This window comes from Oncorhynchus tshawytscha, unplaced genomic scaffold, assembly GCF_018296145.1.
Source record: "Oncorhynchus tshawytscha isolate Ot180627B unplaced genomic scaffold, Otsh_v2.0 Un_contig_3324_pilon_pilon, whole genome shotgun sequence".
In the NCBI taxonomy this organism is placed as follows: domain Eukaryota; kingdom Metazoa; phylum Chordata; class Actinopteri; order Salmoniformes; family Salmonidae; genus Oncorhynchus; species Oncorhynchus tshawytscha.
The window spans coordinates 202501-230000 of record NW_024609683.1 but is presented as its reverse complement, the minus strand read 5'-3'; the positions used below and the strand labels follow the sequence as shown (position 1 = coordinate 230000).

Genomic DNA, 27500 nt, shown 5'->3' with positions numbered 1-27500 from the left:
TTCAGTTTGAAGGATATTCTGTCTCAGGACCCTGTCTACTCTGTCCTCATGTCCCAGTTCAGTTTGAAGGATATTCTCAGGACCCTGTGCCCTCTCTGTCCTCAAGTCAGTTCAGTATTGAATACATTCTGTAGGATTATACTGCCCACTCCAGTCACAATATCTTACTACAGGAGAAACGGATGAGACTGTACAGCTATACTGAGTCACTGTATTGTATTATACTGTATACTGTACTGTAATGTATTACTGTACTCTATTGTATTATACTGTATTACTGTACTGTATTGTCCCTGTGTTTACAGTAAATAGGATTATATGCGACTGGTAATTGTATTACTGTACTGATATTGGAATACTGTATTCAGTGGGGTGGGGTATTACTGTTTGAGTCTTATTGATAAGGTATTTGTACAGTATTATACTACTAACGTTTTATTATGGGGAAATCACTGTATTACTGTGTATTGTAATGTAAGCCTGATGACACTATAGAGGAAGTATTGTATTATACTGTATTACTGGAGGTAGGTATTATACTGTGTTACTGTACTGTATTGTATTATACTGTATTACTGTACTGTATTATATTGTCCTGTACTGTATTACTGTATTGTATTATACTGTATTGTATTATACTGTATTACTGTATTGTATTATACTGTATTACTGTACTGTATTGTATTATACTGTATTACTGTACTGTATTACTGTACTGTACTGTACTGTATTGTATTATACTGTATTACTGGGTATTATACTGTGTATGTACTGTATTGTATTATACTGTATTACTGTATGTATTGTATTATTACTGTAACTGTATTACTGTATTATTGTATTATACATTTATTCAAAAGCATATGAAAAATATTCTGTCTCGATTTGATTAAAAAGTCTACTGTATTGTATTATACTGTATTACTGTACTGTATTGTATTATACTGTATTACTGTACTGTATTGTATTATACTGTATTACTGTACTGTATTGTATTATACTGTATTACTGTATTGTATTATACTGTATTACTGTATTGTATTATACTGTATTACTGTACTGTATTGTATTATACTGTATTACTGTACTGTATTGTATTATACTGTGTTACTGTACTGTATTATACTGTATTACTGTACTGTAATGTATTACTGTACTCTATTGTATTATACTGTATTACTGTACTGTATTGTATTATACTGTATTACTGTACTGTATTATACTGTATTACTGTACTGTAATGTATTACTGTACTCTATTGTATTATACTGTATTACTGTACTGTAATGTATTATACTGTATTACTGTACTGTATTGTATTATACTGTGTTACTGTACTGTATTGTATTATACTGTATTATTACTGTACTGTATTGTATTATACTGTAACTGTACTGTATTGTATTATACTGTACTGTACTGTATTGTATTATACTGTATTACTGTACTGTATTGTATTATATTATACTGTATGTATTACTGTACTGTATTGTATTATACTGTATTATTATACTGTATTACTGTGCTGTAATGTATTATACTGTACTGTATTGTATTATACTGTATTACTGTGCTGTATTGTATTATACTGTATTACTGTACTGTAATGTATTATACTGTATTACTGTACTGTATTGTATTATACTGTATTACTGTGCTGTATTGTATTATACTGTGTTACTGTACTGTATTGTATTATACTGTATTACCGTACTGTACTGTATTACTGTACTGTATTGTATTATACTGTATTACTGTGCTGTATTGTATTATACTGTGTTACTGTACTGTATTGTATTATACTGTATTACCGTACTGTACTGTATTACTGTACTGTATTGTATTATACTGTATTACTGTGCTGTATTGTATTATACTGTGTTACTTTACTGTAATGTATTATACTGTGTTACTGTACTGTATTGTATTATACTGTATTACTGTACTGTACTGTATTACTGTCCTGTAATGTATTATACTGTATTACTGTACTGTATTGTATTATACTGTATTACTGTACTGTATTGTATTACTGTACTGTATTGTATTATACTGTGTTACTGTACTGTATTGTATTATACTGTATTACTGTACTGTACTTACTGTACTGTATTGTATTATACTGTATTACTGTGCTGTATTGTATTATACTGTGTTACTGTACTGTAATGTATTATACTGTGTTACTGTACTGTATTGTATTATACTGTATTACTGTACTGTATTGTATTATACTGTATTACTGTACTGTATTGTATTATACTGTTACTGTACTGTATTGTATTATACTGTATTACTGTGCTGTATTGTATTATACTGTGTTACTGTACTGTGTTGTATTATACTGTATTACTGTACTGTATTGTATTATATTGTGTTACTGTACTGTATTGTATTATACTGTATTACTGTACTGTAATGTATTACTGTACTGTATTGTATTATACTGTATTACTGTACTGTAATGTATTACTGTACTGTATTGTATTATACTGTATTACTGTACTGTATTGTATTATACTGTATTACTGTACTGTAATGTATTACTGTACTGTATTGTATTACTGTACTGTATTGTATTATACTGTGTTACTGTACTGCATTGTATTATACTGTATTACTGTACTGCATTGTATTATACTGTATTACTGTACTGTATTGTATTATTCTGTATTACTGTACTGTATTGTATTATACTGTATTACTGTACTGTATTGTATTATACTGTGTTACTGTATTGTATTATACTGTATTACTGTACTGTATTGTATTACTGTATTCTATTGTATTATACTGTATTACTGTACTGTATTGTATTATACTGTGTTACTGTATTGTATTATACTGTATTACTGTACTCTATTGTATTATACTGTATTACTGTACTGTAATGTATTATACTGTATTACTGTACTGCATTGTATTATACTGTATTACTGTACTGCATTGTATTATACTGTATTACTGTACTGTATTGTATTATACTGTATTACTGTACTGTATTGTATTACTGTACTGTAATGTATTATACTGTATTACTGTACTGTATTGTATTATACTGTATTGTATTATACTGTATTACTGTACTGTACTGTATTATACTGTGTTACTGTACTGTAATGTATTATACTGTATTATATAGACTGGAATTACGCGCTTCCTTCAAACCATGATAAAGCAGGGAGAGAACATGTGGTTCTGGTGCAGAACATGCAGACTACAAAGTTCCAAGTATAGGCTAGCGAATTAGATTTTAAATGTTAAATATAGTAGGGCCTATTTGTATAATTAGTGGGCTGACGCATATATACCTTTCATAATATTTAATGTTATTAGCCTTCCTCCTCTTTCTCTCTCTCGCTTTCAACAGTTAAATAAAACACGTTTCGTTGTCCTCATCTTCATCATTCTAATCACATCCTTGAATAATGCCGGACTAGAATGAGATGCAGAGGGCTTTCACTTCTCTTCACCAAGAATGAATGGTTGGTTATGGGTCTGAATAAATAACTACTACAGCCTACCGCCATCGCACGTTCACTCTTCTTTCAGACTACCAGTGAGTTCTACTGGCTGCTCTTCTTTCAGACCAGCAGTGAGTTCTACTGGCTGTTCTTCTTTCAGACTACCAGTGAGTTCTACTGGCTGCTCTTCTTTCAGACTACCAGTGAGTTCTACTGGCTGCTCTTCTTTCAGACTACCAGTGAGTTCTACTGGCTGTTCTTCTTTCAGACTACCAGTGAGTTCTACTGGCTGCTCTTCTTTCAGACTACCAGTGAGTTCTACTGGCTGTTCTTCTTTCAGACTACCAGTGAGTTCTACTGGCTGTTCTTCTTTCAGACTACCAGTGAGTTCTACTGGCTGTTCTTCTTTCAGACTACCAGTGAGTTCTACTGGCTGTTCTTCTTTCAGACTACCAGTGAGTTCTACTGGCTGCTCTTCTTTCAGACTACCAGTGAGTTCTACTGGCTGCTCTTCTTTCAGACTACCAGTGAGTTCTACTGGCTGTTCTTCTTTCAGACCACCAGTGAGTTCTACTGGCTGCTCTTCTTTCAGACTACCAGTGAGTTCTACTGGCTGTTCTTCTTTCAGACTACCAGTGAGTTCTACTGGCTGCTCTTCTTTCAGACTACCAGTGAGTTCTACTGGCTGCTCTTCTTTCAGACTACCAGTGAGTTCTACTGGCTGTTCTTCTTTCAGACTACCAGTGAGTTCTACTGGCTGCTGTATTTAACATTCAGCAAACAAGAGTTTTGCGTCCCTCTTATTTTAGTCTGTTGGTTTAAGAAATGCTACAAAATGATGTCCAGCAAGCTAGTTTTTCCTGTATGGGACTCCAAGAGCTACAGTAAGGAGCGTTTTTTAAGGAGAGGCCAGGGAGAACAGGTGTGTGCGTTTTGCACAAGACACCGAGGCTATAAGTTACATCACCCATCATTCATTAGCTAAATATCAGGCTAAATGTATTTCCTGAAAGACATAGGCTAGGCCATCTATATATGGGCCTATATATCAATCTGGAACAGGATTGTGTATTTTAGATGCTGAATGGAATTGGTTGAGAGTGAAAGACAGTGAGAGTGTGCTGTCTCGTACACTGATCTAAAGCAACTATATAGGAGGGTTTTAAAACTGCAGCTGCAACAACAAAAAATAACATCTTTACAATTGAAAAATAATCTGACCCCTGAAAGCCAGATGGAGATGATTAGACACAGTCATTATATTACTGTCGGCTCTGCTGCAGCAAATGTAGACCTGTCTGTCTGCCACTAGAACAAAACGTTACCGTGAGATGATAGGTCTACGTACTGACATGGGCTGTCGGTCCCCACCCTGAGATGATAGGTCTACGTACTGACATGGGCTGTCGGTCCCCACCCTGAGATGATAGGTCTACGTACTGACATGGGCTGTCGGTCCCCACCCTGAGATGATAGGTCTACGTACTGACATGGGCTGTCGGTCCCCACCCTGAGATGATAGGTCTACGTACTGACATGGGCTGTCCCCCACCCTGAGATGATAGGTCTACGTACTGACATGGGCTGTCGGTCCCCACCCTGAGATGATAGGTCTACGTACTGACATGGGCTGTCGGTCCCCACCCTGAGATGATAGGTCTACGTACTGACATGGGCTGTCGGTCCCCACCCTGAGATGATAGGTCTACGTACTGACATGGGCTGTCTGTCCCCACCCTGAGATGATAGGTCTACGTACTGACATGGGCTGTCGGTCCCCACCCTGAGCGTTGATGAGTCATCAGCCAGAGAGAAGGCCGTAGAGAATCCAGATGTAGACAGCGCATATCATTAAACAAACATGAGATGAGTCGTCATCATGCCATCCCCACCCTGAGATGATAGGTCTACAGACATGGGCTGTCGGTCCCCACCCTGAGCATGAGTCATCATGCCAGAGAGAAGGCCGTAGAGAATCAGATTAAAGCAAATTAAACAAACATGGGCTGTCGGTCCCCACCCTGAGCCTTGATGAGTCATCATGCCAGAGAGAAGGCCGTAGAGAATCCAGATGTAGACAGCGCATATCATTAAACAGACATGGGCTGTCGGTCCCCACCCTGAGCGTTGATGAGTCATCATGCCAGAGAGAAGGCCGTAGAGAATCCAGATGTAGACAGCGCATATCATTAAACAGACAATGGGCTGTCGGTCAACACCCTGAGCGTTGATGAGTCATCATGCCAGAGAGAAGGCCGTAGAGAATCCAGATGTAGACAGCGCATATCATTAAACAGTTCCAGTTCCAGTTCACGTCATGATGTTCACATCAATGATTTATTATAATTGACTGGTTTCTCGCAGTTATTTATCCTGGGAAAATGGAGTGGTTTTGGGGCGGTAAAATAGAGAGAACTGCATTGTTGGTAAAGGGCTTGTCAGTCAGCATTTCACGGTAAAGTCTACACCTGATGTCTTCAGCGCACGTGACAAATTTCATTTGATTTGATTTGATTTTAGCCCTCGGTAAATCTCAGTTACCGTGTCCTCGCCATTCAACCCTGGTACTGTAGAGTGATGGGGACACATGTGGATTGGGTTGTTCTGACCCACGTCCTGCCACACTACTGACACACACAAAGAGGCCTGTGTTCAGTCAGTCACCCCCCTGCAGACAAACACACTAAAACCTCCTCCTCTGTGGGGTCTAGAGGGGAATCAGTTTACAGAATGAATTCCTCTGGTGTTTCCCGCAGCCAGGCTGGTCACCCGGCCTCTTGAAGGACTGTGACATTGCAGAGAGAGGCAGAGGGGATGAAGTACTGAGGAGACCACAGAATATTCTGGCTCCCCGCTCCTCTCTGCTCTGCAGGGCTCTGGAGCTAAAACAGAAAGACCACAGAATATTCTGGCTCCTCTCTGCTCTGCAGGGTTCTGGAGCTAAAACAGAAAGACCACAGAATATTCTGGCTCCTCTCTGCTCTGCAGGGCTCTGGAGCTAAAACAGAAAGACCACAGAATATTCTGGCTCCTCTCTGCTCTGCAGGGTTGGAGCTGGAGCTAAAAAACAGAAAGACCACAGAATATTCTGGCTCCTCTCTGCTCTGCAGGGTTCTGGAGCTAAAACAGAAAGACCACAGAATATTCTGGCTCCTCTCTGCTCTGCAGGGTTCTGGAGCTAAAACAGAAAGACCACAGAATATTCTGGCTCCTCTCTGCTCTGCAGGGTTCTGGAGCTAAAACAGAAAGACCACAGAATATTCTGGCTCCTCTCTGCTCTGCAGGGCTCTGGAGCTAAAACAGAAAGACCACAGAATATTCTGGCTCCTCTCTGCTCTGCAGGGCTCTGGAGCTAAAACAGAAAGACCACAGAATATTCTGGCTCCTCTCTGCTCTGCAGGGTTCTGGAGCTAAAACAGAAAGACCACAGAATATTCTGGCTCCTCTCTGCTCTGCAGGGTTCTGGAGCTAAAACAGAAAGACCACAGAATATTCTGGCTCCTCTCTGCTCTGCAGGGTTCTGGAGCTAAAACAGAAAGACCACAGAATATTCTGGCTCCTCTCTGCTCTGCAGGGTTCTGGCTCCTCTCTGCTCTGCTGGAAAAACAGAAAGACCACAGAATATTCTGGCTCCTCTCTGCTCTGCTTCTGCAAAACAGAAAGGTTCTGGCTCCTCTCTGCTCTGCAGGGTTCTGGAGCTAAAACAGAAAGACCACAGAATATTCTGGCTCCTCTCTGCTCTGCAGGGTTCTGGAGCTAAAACAGAAAGACCACAGAATATTCTGGCTCCTCTCTGCTCTGCAGGGTAACTGGGAGAGGAACCAACCCAAAGACAATTTAATGCAGGATTCTCACATGACTTCCAGAAGGTCAGGGGATGAATGGATGATTGTATCTGTCCCAGTCCCCAAGTATAATACTAGTATTGCTTCAGTATAATGACTTTGATGAATGAAGCAGACTGCCAGGATATGGACTAAACTCAATCACATAGTGGCTTTCCAGATAAGGCTTTCAGTAGTGTGTTTGATTTGTACAACAGCATATCCCGGATGGAGGGAGAAGTCATGTGATCTAGGACCTGATAGGACCTGGTGCGCCAGCCTAAGTGTCCTTCCCTAACCATGGCTCTCTCTCTCCCTCTCCTGTTTCCCTCTCTATCTCCCCCCTCTCTCCTCCCTCTCCCTCCTTCCCCTCCCTCCCCCTCTTCCTCCTCTCCAGCCCCCAGCAGACCCAGCTTCCTCCACTTCAGTGAGCTGACCACCACGTCAGTCAACATGTCGTGGGGAGAACCAGGCCAGGCCAACGGCATCATCGAGGGCTACCGCCTGGTCTACGAGCCCTGCACACCTGTTGATGGTGAGACACACACACACACGTGTTGATAGTGAGAAAACACACACACACACACATGAATGCATGCGCACACACACGCGCACACACACAGTCTCATGGATGGTGAGAAACAAACACACACACAGTGTTGATAGTGAGAAAACACACACACACATGAACTTATGCACACACACACGCATACACACACACACACGCACGCACGCAAACATGCACACACAGACAAACAGACACACACAAACACACACACTCACACACCCATGGACGGTGAGAACCTCTGGAGCCTGGAAGGCTGGAAGGCTGTTAGTTACTTTGTTAGGCCTTTAAACTACCCAGATAGCTAGATAGTTTACTATCAGTCCGTGAGATGATTTACAGTCATAGGCTAGCATCACCGCCGCCATGGTCTTAGATTGGTGTCCTAATCTGTTACAGCTGGGTAGTTCTAGGCCGGCCCTGGGGCCACATGCAGTCAGCTTGTTTACAACCTCCTCTCTATCCTGTTGAGAGAAAACCCAGCTAATAGCTGGTATGTGTGGTTGGGTCTCCAGATTCCGTAGTAATTAGGAACAGACAGGGGTGGGGGTTTGGGAATGGGAGGTAGAGAACCTCTGTGGTCCCTGGCCTGTTGGCCACTAATGGCTTCTATCTGGCCCCTAGAGCAGTCAGCCATGTGGGAGGGAAAGAGGCACAGCAGGGTCTGGGATGGTGGAGGAACATGTCTCTCTATCTGGAGGGGTGCAGTGATAGGTCTGTTTATCTGGAGGGGACACTCATGCTTATATACCATGAACTGTCAGTAGGGAGGTGGAAAGATGCTACCATGAACTGTCAGTAGGGAGGTGGAAAGGTGCTACCATGAACTGTCAGTAGGGAGGTGGAAAGATGCTACCATGAACTGTCAGTAGGGAGGTGGAAAGATGCTACCATGAACTGTCAGTAGGGAGGTGGAAAGGTGCTACCATGAACTGTCAGTAGGGAGGTGGAAAGGTGCTACCATGAACTGTCAGTAGGGAGGTGGAAAGGTGCTACCATGAACTGTCAGTAGGGAGGTGGAAAGGTGCTACCATGAACTGTCAGTAGGGAGGTGGTGTAGCTTCTAGCCTCCAGTATCTCCAGCCTGTATCTCTATACTGACTCCTCTCCGTCTCCTCTCTACTCCACTCCAGGTGTTAGTAAGATAGTCACAGTGGACGTGAAGGGCAGCACCCCACTGTGGATGAAGATTAAGGACCTGGCTGACGGGGTGACCTATAACTTCAGGATCCGGGCCAAGACCCTCACCTACGGGCCGGAGGTGGAGGCTAACATCACTACCGGACCTGGAGAAGGTATGTAAACATAGTATCTCTGGTCCAGCTAACATCACTACTGGACCAGGAGAAGGTATGTAACACAGTATCTCTGGTCCAGCTAACATCACTACTGGACCAGGAGAAGGTATGTAACACAGTATCTCTGGTCCCGCTACCAGGAGAAGGTATGTAACACAGTATCTCTGGTCCCGCTACCAGGAGAAGGTATGTAACATAGTATCTCTGGGTCCAGCTAACATCACTACTGGACCAGGAGAAGGTATGTAAACACAGTATCTCTGGTCCAGCTACCAGGAGAAGGTATGTAAACACAGTATCTCTGGTCCAGCTAACATCACTACTGGACCAGGAGAAGGTATGTAACACAGTATCTCTAGTCCAGCTAACATCACTACCGGACCAGGAGAAGGTATGTAACACAGTATCTCTGGTCCAGCTAACATCACTACCGGACCAGGAGAAGGTATGTAACACAGTATCTCTGGTCCAGCTAACATCACTACCGGACCAGGAGAAGGTATGTAACACAGTATCTCTGGTCCAGCTAACATCACTACACTACTGACCAGGAGAAGGTATGTAACACAGTATCTCTGGTCCAGCTAACATCACTACCGGACCAGGAGAAGGTATGTAACACAGTATCTCTGGTCCAGCTAACATCACTACTGGACCAGGAGAAGGTATGTAACACAGTATCTCTGGTCCAGCTAACATCACTACTGGACCAGGAGAAGGTATGTAACACAGTATCTCTGGTCCAGCTAACATCACTACCGGACCAGGAGAAGGTATGTAACACAGTATCTCTGGTCCAGCTAACATCACTACTGGACCAGGAGAAGGTATGTAACACAGTATCTCTGGTCCAGCTAACATCACTACCGGACCAGGAGAAGGTATGTAACACAGTATCTCTGGTCCAGCTAACATCACTACCGGACCAGGAGAAGGTATGTAACACAGTATCTCTGGTCCAGCTAACATCACTACTGGACCAGGAGAAGGTATGTAACACAGTATCTCTGGTCCAGCTAACATCACTACCGGACCAGGAGAAGGTATGTAACACAGTATCTCTGGTCCAGCTAACATCACTACCGGACCAGGAGAAGGTATGTAACACAGTATCTCTGGTCCAGCTAACATCACTACTGGACCAGGAGAAGGTATGTAACACAGTATCTCTGGTCCAGCTAACATCACTACTGGACCAGGAGAAGGTAGCCTGGCTGGTCATAGGTCGTGTTCAGTAGGGAACACTGTAGCGAGATGTTTTGCAGCAGAAAATGAAGGTCTGTGTTCTTATTGGACAAGTTCAGCTAGTACCTCCCTGTTTAAAAAATATTAAAAAGATTTTCTCCCTACTGCTGGCTTTGTCAGTGCTCTGTTTGTCGAATTACAGAATGTACATATCTGTCCTGTTCCCCTCATCACCCCGCCTCTCCCCTTCCCTCCTCTCCACTCCCTACCCATCCCCTCCTCCCCCACTCCACCCCTCCCCTTCCCCTTCTCCCATCCCTCTCCACTCCCTACCCATCCCCTCCTCTCCCCACTCCACCCCTCCCCACTCTCCCCTCCCTCCTCTCCACTCCCTACCCATCCCCTCCTCTCCCCACTTCCCTCCCCTCTCCCTCCCTCCACCCATCCCCTCATCCACCCCTCCTCTCCCCTTCCCTCCTCTCCACTCCCTACCCATCCCCTCCTCCCCCTCCTCCTCTCCCTCTCCTCCTCTCCCCATCCCCTCTCTCCCTTCCCTCCTCTCCTCTCCCTCCTCTCCCCATCCACCCCCCTCTCCCCACTCCACCCCTCCTCTCCCCTTCTCTCCTCTCCTCTCCTCTCCCTCCCCTACCCATCCCCTCCTCTCCCCCCCCTCCCCTCCTCTCCTCCTCCCCTCCCACCCCTCCTCTCCCCACCCACCCCCTCCTCTCCCCTTCCCTCCTCTCCACTCCCTACCCATCCCCTCCTCTCCCCACTCCACCCCTCCTCTCCCCTCCTCTCTCCTCTCCTCTCCTCCTCCCCTACCCATCCCTCTCCTCTCCCCTCCCTCCTCTCCTCTCCTCTCCTCTCCCCACCCACCCCTCCTCTCCCCACTCCACCCCTCCTCTCCCCTCCTCCTCTCCTCTCCTCTCCCCCTCTCCCCTCCTCTCCCTCCTCCACCCCGCCTCTCCCCTCCCTCCTCTCCCACTCCCTCCCATCCCCTCCTCTCCCCCTCTCCCCCTCCTCCCCTCTCCTCTCCTCTCCTCTCCTCTCCTCTCCCTACCCATCCCCTCCTCTCCCCACTCCACCCCTCCTCTCCCCTTCCCTCCTCTCCTCTCCCTACACATCCACTCCTCTCCCCACCCCTTCCCTCCTCTCCTATCCCTGCCATCCCCTTTACTCTCCTCCCCTCCCCCATCCTCCCCTCCTCTCCCCTCCCCTCCCCACCCATCCCCTCCAGGAGCCCCAGGCCCTCCAGGTGAACCCTTTATCTCCCGGTACGGCACGGCCCTCACCCTACACTGGACCAGTGGAGACCCAGGCCGAGCTCCCATTACACGCTACGTCATTGAGGCCAGGCCCTCTGGTGAGTCCAAGGGATATTAGATACTAGATATTAGATATTAGACTGTAGGCTTGCCTGGTGCAACTGAACAAATGGAACAAATGGAACCAGTGGAACCAATGGAACCAGTGGAACCGATGGAACCAGTTGGAATAGTGTGAAAGTGCAAAACCCACCCATCTGGGACTCCAGGCAGGCTCAATCAAACACTCTGTATTTCCTGCTCCCCTCCAGATGAAGGACTGTGGGATATCCTCATCAAAGACATTCCAAAGGAAGTGACATCATACACACTGAACCTGGACATGCTGAGAGAAGGGGTTACTTATGACTTCCGGGTCATTGGGGTCAACGACTACGGCTATGGCTCCCCCAGTGCTCCTTCACCCTCTATCTCTGGTTAGTTATGCTTGTTCAGTTATAATACATGTCTGAATATTACAACATACTGTACATATGATGCCTTTCCCAGACCTGATTGAGCCTATTCCAGGACTAAAAACTATTTTAACCAGTGGAATTTCTATTTGACGTACATTTTAACTGTACTTGGCTTCATCTAGGTCCGGGAAGCCAGCCCATACAGTATAGGTTTAGTTAGTGACTTGTTCTTCCTCTTGGTACAGATATCTGTTATCTAGCTCTCTTGTGACTCTCATCTCCAGCCCAGAAAGTGTCTCCCTTCTATGAAGAGTGGTGGTTCCTGGTGGTCATCGCTCTGGTGGGCCTAATCTTCATCCTCCTCCTCGTCTTCATCCTCATCATCAGGGGCCAGAGTAAGAAGTACACCAAGAAGGCTGACTCAGGTAGACAACACAGAGAACTGCTCCATATATAACTGTCCTCTCTGATTCGTGTTTCTTTCAACTCTTTGTTCCACTCCCAACATTCCATTCCCAACATTCCATTCCCAACATTCCATTCCCAATATTCAATTCCCAACATTCCATTACTAATATTCCATTCCCAACATTCCATTCCCAATATTCCATTCCCAATATTCAATTCCCAACATTCCATTCCCAAGTTATTGATACTTTCTGGACAAAAAAAAATGTTTTGATGGAGATTCACCATTGATCTATCTTTTCAGTCCAGGACTAGTTTTAATCTGTGTCTGAGAAGCTGGCCCTTAAGGAGAATAGCCCAGAGTCATCAGTTGTGATTGGAACATCTGAAAACTATTTATACAATTGTAAAAATACTGCATGACCATTGTAATATAAGACCAAGCTAAAAGAACTATCAAATTCAGTTCTAGCCCATTTAACAGTAACAGTTGTCACAAAGTGCCTTACATAAGCACAGGTAGACAGGAGAATGAGAGACGAGAGGTGATTATTGTCCCCTATTTAGAAAGAATGGGTATCGATCTGCCAGTGTGAGTGTCCAGGGTTTGTTCTGATGTTTAAGCCAATAGTTATTCAATCAGTACACTGTGTGTGACTTCTGTCCCTGACCCCACAGTGCCAGACTGACGCTCTGCTGAGTCATCCCAGGTTACATCACTGTTGGACTCTGGCATCACGGGTTGACTGCCACTGCTCCTCCTCTGCATTTTTTTGTGGGAGCACTGATGGCCAAATCCTGTAAAATAATCACTTGATAACGACTTGTTAGAACTCACAGGGATGGAGAGAAAGAGAGGTGGAGAGGAACAGGGAGGAAGGGAAGTGGAGACAGAGAGGATGAGAAACAGGAGAGAGGAAGGGAAGTAGAGACAGAGAGGATGAGAAACAGGAGAGAGGAAGGGAAGTAGAGACAGAGAGGATGAGAAACAGGAGAGAGGAAGGGAAGTAGGAGACAGAGAGGATGAGAAACAGGAGAGAGGAAGGGAAGTAGAGACAGAGAGGATGAGAAACAGGAGAGAGGAAGGGAAGTAGAGACAGAGAGGATGAGAAACAGGAGAGAGGAAGGGAAGTAGAGACAGAGAGGATGAGAAACAGGAGAGAGGAAGGGAAGTAGAGACAGAGAGGATGAGAAACAGGAGAGAAGGAAGGGAAGAAACAGGAGAGAAGAAGGGAAGTAGAGACAGAGAGGATGAGAAACAGGAGAGAGGGGAAGGGAAGTAGAGACAGAGAGGATGAGAAACAGGAGAGAGGAAGGGAAGTAGAGACAGAGAGGATGAGAAACAGGAGAGAGGAAGGGAAGTAGAGACAGAGAGGATGAGAAACAGGAGAGAGGAAGGGAAGTAGAGACAGAGAGGATGAGAAACAGGAGAGAGGAAGAAGAAGACAGAGCGAGAGGAAGGGAAGTAGAGACAGAGGATGAGAAACAGGAGAGAGGAAGGGAAGTGGAGACAGAGAGGATGAGAAACAGGAGAGAGGAAGGGAAGTAGAGACAGAGAGGATGAAAAACAGGAGAGAGGAAGGGAAGTGGAGACAGAGAGGATGAGAAACAGGAGAGAGGAAGGGAAGTAGAGACAGAGAGGATGAGAAACAGGAGAGAGGAAGGGAAGTGGAGACAGAGAGGATGAGAAACAGGAGAGAGGAAGGGAAGTAGAGACAGAGAGGTGGAGAGGAACAGGAGAGAGGAAGGGAAGTGGAGACAGAGAGGATGAGGAACAGGAGAGGGGAAGGGAAGTGGAGACAGAGAGGATGAGAAACAGGAGGGAGGAAGGGAAGTAGAGACAGAGAGGATGAGAAACAGGAGAGAGGAAGGAGTGGAGAGACAGAGAGGATGAGAAACAGGAGAGAGGAAGGGAAGTAGAGACAGAGAGGATGAGAAACAGGAGAGAGGAAGGGAAGTAGAGACAGAGGGATGAGAAACAGGAGAGAGGAAGGGAAGTGGAGACAGAGAGGATGAGAAACAGGAGAGAGGAAGGGAAGTAGAGACAGAGAGGATGAGAAACAGGAGAGAGGAAGGGAAGTGGAGACAGAGAGGATGAGAAACAGGAGAGAGGAAGGGAAGTAGAGACAGAGAGGATGAGAAACAGGAGAGAGGAAGGGAAGTAGAGACAGAGAGGATGAGAAACAGGAGAGAGGATGGGAAGTAGAGACAGAGAGGATGAGAAACAGGAGAGAGGAAGGGAAGTAGAGACAGAGAGGATGAGAAACAGGAGAGAGGAAGGAGTGGAAGAGAGGTCAAGCCTGCCGGGATCTCACATCATTACCTTTTAACGCCTCATTAGTGTTTAGTGTGGTGTTGAGAGTGGTCCCACAGTGTCCAGGGGTCCTGTAGGGGTCAGGGGTCAGTCAACAGGGCTTTGGCTGGTCCAGGAGAGACAAGGACAGTGTTTGTCTGGGACACAAAGAGCCCCTTTTAGAGCCTGCACCCCCAGCTACCCCCCAGCCACCCCTGGCAACACAGCCGTTTTGTACCACTGACAAGTTGTTTGTTTTACTGTGGTCCAAACTCACCACCAGGACCAGGCACCAGCATGGTGAGTCACACTAACCAGCCAGGAGGAAGAGAGAGGAGAGGTCACTGCCCCCTAAACCCTGCCTCTACACCTCAACTGTTCTGCCTGCGGCTAGGGAACCCTGACCTGTTCACCGGACGTGCTACCTGTCCCAGACCTGCTGTTTTCAACTCTCTTAGGTAGAGATAATCTGAATGATCGGCTATGAAAAGCCAACTGACATTTCCTCCTGAGGTGCTGACCTGTTGCACCCTCGACAACCACTCTGATTATTATTATTTGACCATGCTGGTCATCTATGAACATTTGAACATCTTGGCCATGTTCTGTTATAATCTCCACCTAGCACAGCCAGAAGAGGACTGGCCACCCCTCATAGCCTGGTTCCTCTCTAGGTTTCTTCCTAGGTTCCTGCCTTTCTAGGGAGTTTTTCCTAGCCACCGTGCTTCTACACCTGCATTGCTTGATGTTTGGGGTTTTAGGCTGGGTTTCTGTACAGCACTTTGTGACATCAGCTGATGTTAGAAGGGCTTTATAAATACATTTGATTGATTTATACTGTATATGAGGGTATATATTTGGGCATGTGGGTCAGTCAAAATATGTTTTTTTGGATCAGGGCCTGGCACCTCAGTAGAGTCTCTAACACTAGATGTTTTATAGTGAGACTGCTGATTAACCTTAGTGCTAAATCATTGATGGTGTTGATGTGAGCCATGACCAGCCTTTCAAAACACATTGCAGCGCTACCGATGTGAGTGCTCTGGGGCGATGGTCATGTAGGCCTTCTGGGCACAGGGACTATGATGGTCTGCTTGAAACATGTATGTATTATAGCCTGGGTCAGGGAGAGGTGGAAAATGTCAGTGAAGATACTTGCCAGTTGGTCAGCGCATGCTCTGAGTACGTGTCCTGGTAATCCGTCTGGCCCTACATCCTTGTGAATGTTATCCTGTGAAAAGGTTTTACTCACATCGGCTATTGAGAGCGTGATCACACAGTCGTCTGGAACAGCTTTGCTCCCATGCATGGTTCAGTGTTGCTTTCCTCGAAGCGAGCATAGAAGGCATTTAGCTTGTGTGTGTGCCCTGCCCCTACAATGGACTAACCTTCTCCCAGTGTCCTCTTACCCCCACCTAGGGAGCCACAGTAACAGCACCTCCCTGCCCCTGTCCCATGGGGAGATGGTCAGGCTGGACGAGGGCCGTTTCCCCGCCCTGGAACTCAACAACAGACGCCTGTCAGTCAAGAACTCCTTCTGCCGCAAGAACGGCATCTACACACGGTCAGTAACACACACATGCACGAGCACACACACACACGATTTCTGCATGACATCTATTCTGAGGGTCATGTTTCACAGTAAACCATCTATTCTGAGGATCATGTTTCACAGTAAACTATCTATTCTAATGCTCATGTTTCACAGTAAACCATCTATTCTGAGGGTCATGTTTTTATTTTATTTAACTAGGCAAGTCAGTTAAGAACAAATTCTTATTTACAATGATGGATAAGTGGGTTAACTGCCTTGTTCAGGGACAGAACGACAGATTTTTACCTTGTCAGCTCAGGGATTTGATCTTGCAACCTTTCAGTTACTAGTCCAACACTCTAACCACTAGGCTACCAAAAGGCCCCATGTTTCACAATAAACCATCTATTCTGAGGGTCATGGCTGAGATAAAAGCTCTCATTCTGAGGGGTCATGGCTGAGATAATAGCTCTCATTCTGAGGGGTCATGGCTGAGATAATAGCTCTCATTCTGAGGGTCATGGCTGAGATAATAGCTCTCATTCTGAGGGTCATGGCTGAGATAAAAGCTCTCATTCTGAGGGTCATGGCTGAGATAATAGCTCTCATTCTGAGGGGTCATGGTTAGATAATAGCTCTCATTCTGAGGGTCATGGCTGAGATAATAGCTCTCATTCTGAGGTGCCATGGCTGAGATAATAGCTCTCATTCTGAGGTGTCATGGCTGAGATAATAGCTCTCATTCTGAGGGTCATGGCTGAGATAATAGCTCTCATTCTGAGGTGCCATGGCTGAGATAATAGCTCTCATTCTGAGGGTCATGGCTGAGATAATAGCTCTCATTCTGAGGGGGTCATGGCTGAGATAATAGCTCTCATTCTGAGGGGGTCATGGCTGAGATAATAGCTCTCATTCTGAGGGGGTCATGGCTGAGATAATAGCTCTCATTCTGAGGGGGTCATGGCTGAGATAATAGCTCTCATTCTGAGGGGGTCATGGCTGAGATAATAGCTCTCTGAGGGGGTCATTCTGAGATAATAGCTCTCATTCTGGGGGGCTCATGGCTGAGATAATAGCTCTCATTCTGAGGGGGTCATGGCTGAGATAATAGCTCTCATTCTGAGGGGGTCATGGCTGAGATAATAGCTCTCATTCTGAGGGGGTCATGGCTGAGATAATAGCTCTCATTCTGAGGGGGTCATGGCTGAGATAATAGCTCATTCTGAGGGGTCATGGCTTCTGATTCTGGGGGTCATGGCTGAGATAATAGCTCTCATTCTGAGGGGGTCATGGCTGAGATAATAGCTCTCATTCTGAGGGGGTCATGGCTGAGATAATAGCTCTCATTCTGAGGGGGTCATGGCTGAGATAATAGCTCTCATTCTGAGGGGGTCATGGCTGAGATAATAGCTCTCATTCTGAGGGGGGGGTCATGGCTGAGATAATAGCTCTCATTCTGAGGGGGTCATGGCTGAGATAATAGCTCTCATTCTGAGGGGGTCATGGCTGAGATAATAGCTCTCATTCTGAGGGGGTCATGGCTGAGATAAAAGCTCTCATTCTGAGGGGGTCATGGCTGAGATAATAGCTCTCATTCTGAGGGGTCATGGCTGAGATTAAAGCTCACATGCTCAGTGCATACTTATTGATTAGGAAGAAGATTATTCAGGAGATCAACTGCAGTTGAAACATGCCTCTTTATCTTCAAACAATAACAACCACAGGTTGGATGGAGTGATGGATTAGCTGTTATACAGTCTGATGAACCAATTATACATTCAGCATCTGCTCCATCATGGGTTCTGTTCTGTTGTGCTTTCTCTCTCTGATCTGTGTGGAGGGACTGAGGTGTATGTATTGAAGTCTAGGCAGGGAGTCAGGTGGGGCAGGAAGAAGAGGGGGGGGTACCCCCCCAGGGGAGAGGGAGGTAAAGCAGGGGGAGAGGGAGGTCAGGCAGGGTGAGAGGAGGGGTAGGAATGAGAGGGAGATAAGTCAGGGGGCGAGAGGAGGGGAGGAAGAAGAGGGGGGGGAGAGGAGGGTAAGGCAGGGGGAGAGGAGGAAGGAGAGGCAGGGGGAGAGGAGGAGGAGGGGAGAGAGAGGAAGGAGAGGGAGGTAAAGAGGAAGAAGGGGGGTAGGCAGGGGGAGAGGAGGGGAGGAAGAAGAGGGGGTAAGGCAGGGGGAGAGGAGGGGAGGAGGAAGGAGAGGGGGGGGGAGAGAGGAGGGGCAGGGGAGAGAGGAGGAAGGAAAGGGAGGTAAGGCAGGGGGAGAGAGGGGGGAGGAAGGAGAGGGGGGTAAGGCAGGGGGAGAGGAGGAGGAATGAGAGGGGGTAAGGCAGGGGCAGAGAGGAGGGGGAGGGAGGTAATGCAGGGGGAGAGAGAGGAGGGATGAGAGGGGAGGTAAGGCAGGGGTAGAGAGGAGGAAGGAGAGGAGAGGGGGTAGGGGCAGGGGGAGAGGGAGGAAGGAGAGGGGGTAAGGCAGGGGGAGAGAGGAGGAGGGGAGGGGGTAAGGCAGGGGGAGAGAGGAGGAAGGAGAGAGGGGGTAAGGCAGGGGGAGAGAGGAGGAGGAGAGGGAGGTAAAGCAGGGGGAGAGAGGAGGAAGGAGAGGGGGTAAGGCAGACTGATCAACGGACACAAATCCCTTTAAAGATTATCCTCATGGAAGACCTCTCTCTGTTGATTAGGTCTGAACTCATTGAATAGACAGATAGAGCCAGGGCCTGTGGGTTGCTTTTCATGGCCAATGACTGGGGTAACTAACCTGTTCACATATTATAAAGTTATTTCAGGAGTGCAGGTCGAGGAAAATGACCCTTTCCTTCTAGGGGCCCCTCAGTCATCAAGAACATGAAGTAAAGCAGAAAAACATCTGTTAGGTCATTGCTTTTCTCCACCGTAATGTCTGTTCTACTGAAGGCCAGGATGAGGTCTGAGATGTTTACTGGATGAGGTCTGAGATGTTTACTGGATGAGGTCTGAGATGTTTACTGTAGTTGTTCTGCTGAAGGCCAGGATGAGGTCTGAGATGTTTACAGGATGAGGTCTGAGATGTTTACAGAATGAGGTCTGAGATGTTTACTGGATGAGGTCTGAGATGTTTACTGGATGAGGTCTGAGATGTTTACTGGATGAGGTCTGAGATGTTTACTGGATGAGGTCTGAGATGTTTACAGGATGAGGTCTGAGATGTTTACTGGATGAGGCCTGAGATGTTTACTGTAGTCTGTTCTGTTGAAGGCCAGGATGAGGTCTGAGATGTTTACTGTAGAGTCTGTATCTCTGAAGGTCTAGACCACGCTCCCTCTCTATCTATCTTTATCTCTTCATGTCTCTCTCTCCATTTCTCTTTCCGTCTCTCTCGCTCCCTCACATCGGTAGTTTACATCCGTGGGTTTAACGTCAGAGACATGCTACAACAGCTCAAAGAAAAGAGGGTTTGTGAGGTCAATCTGTACAAAATACTAATGAGGTACAGAAACCAGTCATTGTCTTTATATGAGATTAGAGTCATTTGAACCTGGTGCAGTAAGGTGAAAAAAGGTGGGACTGACACGGCTTGTCCCGCAGAGCCATTTAAACCTGGTGCAGTAAGGTGAAAAAGGTGGGACTGACACGGCTTGTCCCGCAGAGCCATTTAAACCTGGTGCAGTAAGGTGGAAAGAGGTGGGACTGACACGGCTTGTCCCGCAGAGCCATTTAAACCTGGTGCAGTAAGGTGAAAAAGGTGGGACTGACACGGCTTGTCCCGCAGAGCCATTTAAACCTGGTGCAGTAAGGTGAAAAAGGTGGGACTGACACGGCTTGTCCCGCAGAGCCATTTAAACCTGGTGCAGTAAGGTGGAAAGAGGTGGGACTGACACGGCTTGTCCCGCAGAGCCATTTAAACCTGGTGCATTAAGGTGAAAAAGGTGGGACTGACACGGCTTGTCCCGCAGAGCCATTTAAACCTGGTGCATTAAGGTGGAAAGAGGTGGGACTGACACGGCTTGTCCCGCAGAGCCATTTAAACCTGGTGCAGTAAGGTGGAAAGAGGTGGGACTGACACCTGGCTTGTCCCGCAGAGCCATTTAAACCTGGTGCAGTAAGGTGGAAAGAGGTGGGACTGACACGGCTTGTCCCGCACTGACACGGCTTGTCCCGCAGAGCCATTTAAACCTGGTGCAGTAAGGTGGAAAGAGGTGGGACTGACACGGCTTGTCCCGCAGAGCCATTTAAACCTGGTGCAGTAAGGTGGAAAGAGGTGGGACTGACACGGCTTGTCCCGCAGAGCCATTTAAACCTGGTGCAGTAAGGTGGAAAGAGGTGGGACTGACACGGCTTGTCCCGCAGAGCCATTTAAACCTGGTGCAGTAAGGTGGAAAGAGGTGGGACTGACACGGCTTGTCCCGCAGAGCCATTTCAACCTGGTGCAGTAAGGTGGAAAGAGGTGGGACTGACACGGCTTGTCCCGCAGAGCCATTTCAACCTGGTGCAGTAAGGTGGAAAGAGGTGGGACTGACACGGCTTGTCCCGGGTGCAGGAAGGTGGAAAGAGGTGGGACTGACACGGCTTGTCCCGCAGAGCCATTTAAAAAGAGGTGGGACTGACCTGGTGCAGTTTAAGGTGGAAAAAGAGGTGGGACTGACACGGCTTGTCCCGCAGAGCCATTTCAACCTGGTGCAGTAAGGTGGAAAGAGGTGGGACTGACACGGCTTGTCCCGCAGAGCCATTTCAACCTGGTGCAGTAAGGTGGAAAGAGGTGGGACTGACACGGCTTGTCCCGCAGAGCCATTTCAACCTGGTGCAGTAAGGTGGAAAGAGGTGGGACTGACAAGGCTTGTCCCGCAGAGCCATTTCAACCACATCAAACCTGGACCTTTACATAGGCCCCACGTAATTGGCTAAATCATAGAGATTGGCTAAGTCGTTTGGAAGACACTTACATAACAGTGTGGTCTATGAAAGAGATAAGGCAACAAAAGGATTTGGGCTAATGAGGAGGACATGAGGAGGAGGGAAGTTGTGATGAAGGAGCTACTTAAAATTCAGAGGCGATAGGAAAGAGAGAGTTTAAATAATTGATCAGTACCCCCTACCCATTTCCTAATTCCTCCCCTCCCGCCTTCCCCCATCACTTCTACTCCTCTCTCCCTCTCCTCTACCTCCTTCCATCCCATCCACCCTCCACCCACCCCACCCTCTCCCTCTCCTCTACCTCCTTCCATCCCATCCTCCACCCTCACCAAACCCTCTCCCTCTCCTCTACCTCCTTCCATCCCATCCTCCACCCTCACCAAACCCTCTCCCTCTCCTCTACCTCCTTCCATCCCATCCTCCACCCTCACCCCACCCTCTCCCTCTCAGTGCAGCCGGTCGTTAACGAAGCTGCACCCGACTGGAGCACTTCAGAGAGAAGGGAGGCAGTATGCAGCGCTGGTTCCTTTGATCCACGTCCCGGGCCTCCTCAGTCAGGGAGGGACCAGCACTGCCCCCCCCCCTTCTCCCGACCTCCATCCATCTAACACATTCCTCCATAATGGGTGCACTGCAGAACCACCCTGTCTACGTCCCAAATAACACTCTCTTCCCTATATAGTGCCCTTCTTTTGACCAGGGCCCACATGGAACAGGGTGCCATTTGAGACACGGGCTCTCTCTGGTTTCCCTGGAGGAATCGGTTTCCCCTGCCCCGGAGGAATCGGTTTCCCCTGCCCCGGAGGAATCGGTTTCCCCTGCCCCGGAGGAATCGGTTTCCCCTGCCCTGGAGGAATCGGGCTCTGAACCGAACACTATATCCTAATATCTCAACCACCACGAGGTCCGTTAGCTTCGCACCGCAACACATGACCAACCAACCCCAGCTCTGATAGGCCCAGTAGAACCATACCACAGGTTGTTTACCCCAGCTCTGATAGGCCCAGTAGAACCATACCACAGGTTGTTTACCCCAGCTCTGATAGACCCAGTAGAACCATACCACAGGTTGTTTACCCCAGCTCTGATAGGCCCAGTAGAACCATACCACAGGTTGTTTCCCCCAGCTCTGATAGGCCCAGTAGAACCATACCACAGGTTGTTTACCCCAGCTCTGATAGGCCCAGTAGAACCATACCACAGGTTGTTTACCCCAGCTCTGATGACCCAGTAGAACCATACCACAGGTTGTTTACCCCAGCTCTGATAGGCACACTAGAACCATACCACAGGTTGTTTCCCCAGCTCTGATAGGAACACTAGAACCATACCACAGGTTGTTTCCCCATACCACAGCTCTGATAGGCCATACAGGTTGTTTCCCCCAGCTCTGAGGCCCACCATTCCATGGGTTGTTTACCCCAGCTCTGATAGGCCCAGTAGAACCATACCATGGGTTGTTTACCCCAGCTCTGATAGACCCAGTAGAACCAAACCACAGGTTGTTTACCCCAGCTCTGATAGGCCCACTAGAACCATACCACAGGTTGTTTACCCCAGCTCTGATAGGCCCAGTAGAACCATACCACAGGTTGTTTCCCCAGCTCTGATAGGCCCAGTAGAACCATACCACAGGTTGTTTCCCCAGCTCTGATAGGCCCAGTAGAACCATACCACAGGTTGTTTACCCCAGCTCTGATAGGCCCAGTAGAACCATACCACAGGTTGTTTACCCCAGCTCTGATAGACCCAGTAGAACCATACCACAGGTTGTTTACCCCAGCTCTGATAGGCCCAGTAGAACCATACCACAGGTTGTTTACCCCAGCTCTGATAGGCCCAGTAGAACCATACCACAGGTTGTTTACCCCAGCTCTGATAGGCCAAGTAGAACCATACCACAGGTTGTTTACCCCAGCAGCTCTGATAGGCCCAGTAGAACCATACCATAGGTTGTTTACCCCAGCTCTGATAGGCCCAGTAGAACCATACCATAGGTTGTTTACCCCAGCTCTGATAGGCCCACTAGAACCATACCACAGGTTGTTTCCCCCACAGGTTCTACAGTAGAACCATACCACAGGCTGTTTCCCCCAGCTCTGATAGACCCAGTAGAACCATACCACAGGTTGTTTACCCCAGCTCTGATAGACCCAGTAGAACCATACCACAGGTTGTTTACCACAGCTCTGATAGACCCAGTAGAACCATACCATAGGTTGTTTACCACAGCTCTGATAGGCCCAGTAGAACCATACCATAGGTTGTTTACCCCAGCTCTGATAGGCCCACTAGAACCATACCACAGGTTGTTTCCCCCACAGGTTCTACAGTAGAACCATACCACAGGCTGTTTCCCCCAGCTCTGATAGACCCAGTAGAACCATACCACAGGTTGTTTACCCCAGCTCTGATAGACCCAGTAGAACCATACCACAGGTTGTTTACCACAGCTCTGATAGGCCCACTAGAACCATACCACAGGTTGTTTCCCCCACAGGTTCTACAGTAGAACCATACCACAGGCTGTTTCCCCCAGCTCTGATAGACCCAGTAGAACCATACCACAGGTTGTTTACCCCAGCTCTGATAGACCCAGTAGAACCATACCACAGGTTGTTTACCACAGCTCTGATAGACCCAGTAGAACCATACCATAGGTTGTTTACCACAGCTCTGATAGGCCCAGTAGAACCATACCATAGGTTGTTTACCCCAGCTCTGATAGGCCCACTAGAACCATACCACAGGTTGTTTCCCCCACAGGTTCTACATTAGAACCATACCACAGGCTGTTTCCCCCAGCTCTGATAGACCCAGTAGAACCATACCACAGGTTGTTTACCCCAGCTCTGATAGGCCCAGTAAAACCATACCACAGGTTGTTTACCCCCACAGGTTCTGATAGGCCCAGTAGAACCATACCACAGGTTGTTTCCCCCAGCTCTGATAGACCCAGTAGAACCATACCACAGGCTGTTTCCCCAGCTCTGATAGACCCAGTAGAACCATACCACAGGTTGTTTACCCCAGCTCTGATAGACCCAGTAGAACCATACCACAGGTTGTTTACCACAGCTCTGATAGTCCCAGTAGAACCATACCATAGGTTGTTTACCACAGCTCTGATAGGCCCAGTAGAACCATACCATAGGTTGTTTACCCCAGCTCTGATAGGCCCACTAGAACCATACCACAGGTTGTTTCCCCCACAGGTTCTACAGTTGAACCATACCACAGGCTGTTTCCCCAGCTCTGATAGACCCAGTAGAACCATACCACAGGTTGTTTACCCCAGCTCTGATAGACCCAGTAGAACCATACCACAGGTTGTTTACCACAGCTCTGATAGGCCCACTAGAACCATACCACAGGTTGTTTCCCCCACAGGTTCTACAGTAGAACCATACCACAGGCTGTTTCCCCAGCTCTGATAGACCCAGTAGAACCATACCACAGGTTGTTTACCCCAGCTCTGATAGACCCAGTAGAACCATACCACAGGTTGTTTACCACAGCTCTGATAGACCCAGTAGAACCATACCATAGGTTGTTTACCACAGCTCTGATAGGCCCAGTAGAACCATACCATAGGTTGTTTACCCCAGCTCTGATAGGCCCACTAGAACCATACCACAGGTTGTTTCCCCCACAGGTTCTACATTAGAACCATACCACAGGCTGTTTCCCCCAGCTCTGATAGACCCAGTAGAACCATACCACAGGTTGTTTACCCCAGCTCTGATAGGCCCAGTAAAACCATACCACAGGTTGTTTACCCCAGCTCTGATAGGCCCAGTAGAACCATACCACAGGTTGTTTACCACAGCTCTGATAGGCCCAGTAGAACCATACCACAGGTTGTTTACCACAGCTCTGATAGGCCCAGTAGAACCATACCACAGGTTGTTTACCACAGCTCTGATAGGCCCAGTAGAACCATACCACAGGTTGTTTACCACAGCTCTGATAGGCCCAGTAGAACCATACCACAGGTTGTTTACCACAGCTCTGATAGGCCCAGTAGAACCATACCACAGGTTGTTTACCCCAGCTCTGATAGACCCAGTAGAACCATACCACAGGTTGTTTACCCCAGCTCTGATAGGCCCAGTAGAACCATACCACAGGTTGTTTCCCCCAGCTCTGATAGGCACACTAGAACCATACCACAGGTTGTTTACCCCAGCTCTGATAGGCCCAGTAGAACCATACCACAGGTTGTTTACCACAGCTCTGATAGACCCAGTAGAACCATACCACAGGTTGTTTACCCCAGCTCTGATAGGCCCAGTAGAACCATACCACAGGTTGTTTCCCCAGCTCTGATAGGCACACTAGAACCATACCACAGGTTGTTTACCCCAGCTCTGATAGGCCCAGTAGAACCATACCACAGGTTGTTTACCACAGCTCTGATAGGCCCAGTAAAACTACACTATCTATGTTTCCTAAACAAACATCACAGAAAAGGTTGCTCTGGTCTGCTCTGCCATTAACATCCTAATGTAGTGTCTGTCTGGAGGACAGTGTTCAGTGTTCTCCCCCTATAACTAAGTATGACTACAGTGGTGTATAGAGACCCTGGGTTGCTCATGCTATGTATTGGCCAATGAGAAGCCACCGGTCAGCCATTGGAATACATTGGAATTCTACAGAATTTCAATGAAATGTTTCAAGGACATAATATCATTTAAAAGTATCTGCATTAAGGGGCCTGTAATAGAAGAAAATAACTGCTTTTCTTAAGCTTCCAAAATATTTTTTTTACTAGGTTGGGGGAGTGCCAAGATGGATGCGTGGCGGCTTCAAAACAGCGCTCCAGGCTCTCATTTAGTGTATATATAAGTAATTGAATGCGTTCTAAATGGCACCTATTCCCTATATAGTGCACTACTTTTTTTTTTACCATAGTCTCTGGTCTAGACTATGGCTGTGCACTATATAGGGACTATAAGGAATATAGGGTGCCATGTGCACTAAGAACTCTCACAGAGCTGCTCCATGTGTCTCAGAGGAGATCTGTGCCAAGAGGAGCAGAGGAGCAGAGGAGCAGGGGAGCAGGGGAGCAGAGGAGCAGGGGAGCAGAGGAGCAGAGGAGCAGGGGAGCAGGGGAGCAGAGGAGCAGAGGAGCAGGGGAGCAGAGGAGCAGAGGAGCAGGGGAGCAGGGGAGCAGAGGAGCAGGGGGAGCAGAGGAGCAGGGGACCAGCAGGGGAGCAGGGAGCAGGGGAGCAGAGGAGGAGCAGGGGAGCAAGATGGAGCAGGGAGCAGGGGAGCAGAGGAGCAGGGGAGGGAGCAGGGGCAGAGGAGCAGGGGAGCAGAGGGCAGCAGGGGACCAGAGGAGCAGGGGAGGGGGAGCAGGGGCAGGGGAGCAGAGGGACAGGGGGAATAGAGGAGCAGGGGAGGGAGGGGAGCAGGGGAGCAGAGCAGGGGAGCAGAGGAGCAGGGGAGCAGGGGCAGAGCAGGGGAGGAGCAGGGAGCAGGGGAGCAGAGGAGCAGAGGAGCAGAGGAGCAGGGGAGCAGGGGAGCAGGGGAGCAGAGGAGCAGGGGAGCAGAGGCAGCAGGGGAGCAGGGGAGCAGCAGAGGAGCAGAGGGAGCAGGGGAGCAGAGGAGCAGAGGAGCAGGGAGCAGAGGAGCAGGGGAGCAGAGGAGGGGGCAGGGGAGCAGGGGCAGGGGAGCAGAGGAGCAGGGGAGGGGAGCAGGGGAGCAGAGGGAGCAGGGGAGCAGAGGGAGCAGGGGAGCAGGGGAGCAGGGGAGCAGAGGAGCAGGGGAGCAGGGAGCAGGGGGGAGCAGGGGAGCAGGGAGCAGGGGGAGCAGGGGAGCAGGGGAGCAGGGGAGCAGGGAGGGGGAGCAGAGGAGCAGGGAGCAGAGGAGCAGGGGAGCAGAGGGGGGAGCAGAGCAGAGCAGGGGAGCAGCAGAGGAGCAGGGGAGCAGAGGAGCAGGGGAGGGGGAGCAGAGGAGCAGAGGAGCAGGGACCAAGAGGAGCAGGGGAGCAGAGGAGCAGGGGAGAGGGAGCAGGGGAGCAGAGGAGCAGGGGAGCAGATGAGCAGGGAGGAGCAGGGAAGCAGGGAGAGAGCAGGGCAGGGGAGCAGAGGGGAGCAGGGAGGAGCAGGGGACCAGGGGGGAGCAGAGGGAGCAGGGGAGCAGAGGAGCAGGGGAGCAGAGGAGCAGGGGAGGGGGAGCAGGGGAGGAGGACCAGGGGACCAGGGAGCAAGGGGAGCAGAGGAGCAGGGGAGCAGGGGAGCAGGGGAGCAGATGAGCAGGGAGCAGGGGACCAGGGGGGGAGCAGGGAGCAGGGGACAGAGGAGCAGGGAGCA

At 48.2% G+C, this 27500-nt stretch overlaps 1 protein-coding gene across 1 annotated transcript in view; it reads left to right on the top strand.

The window, feature by feature from the left end:
• The window catches only part of LOC112238054 (protein sidekick-2), a 76146-nt gene that overhangs the window by 40626 nt on the left and 8020 nt on the right, over nt 1-27500 (top strand). The window contains exons 32-37 of the mRNA XM_042316926.1: nt 7686-7823; nt 8987-9148; nt 11574-11699; nt 11913-12077; nt 12344-12484; nt 16159-16324. Coding sequence (XP_042172860.1) covers nt 7686-7823; nt 8987-9148; nt 11574-11699; nt 11913-12077; nt 12344-12484; nt 16159-16324 — 898 coding nt within the window. The remainder of the gene's footprint in view (nt 1-7685; nt 7824-8986; nt 9149-11573; nt 11700-11912; nt 12078-12343; nt 12485-16158; nt 16325-27500) is intronic.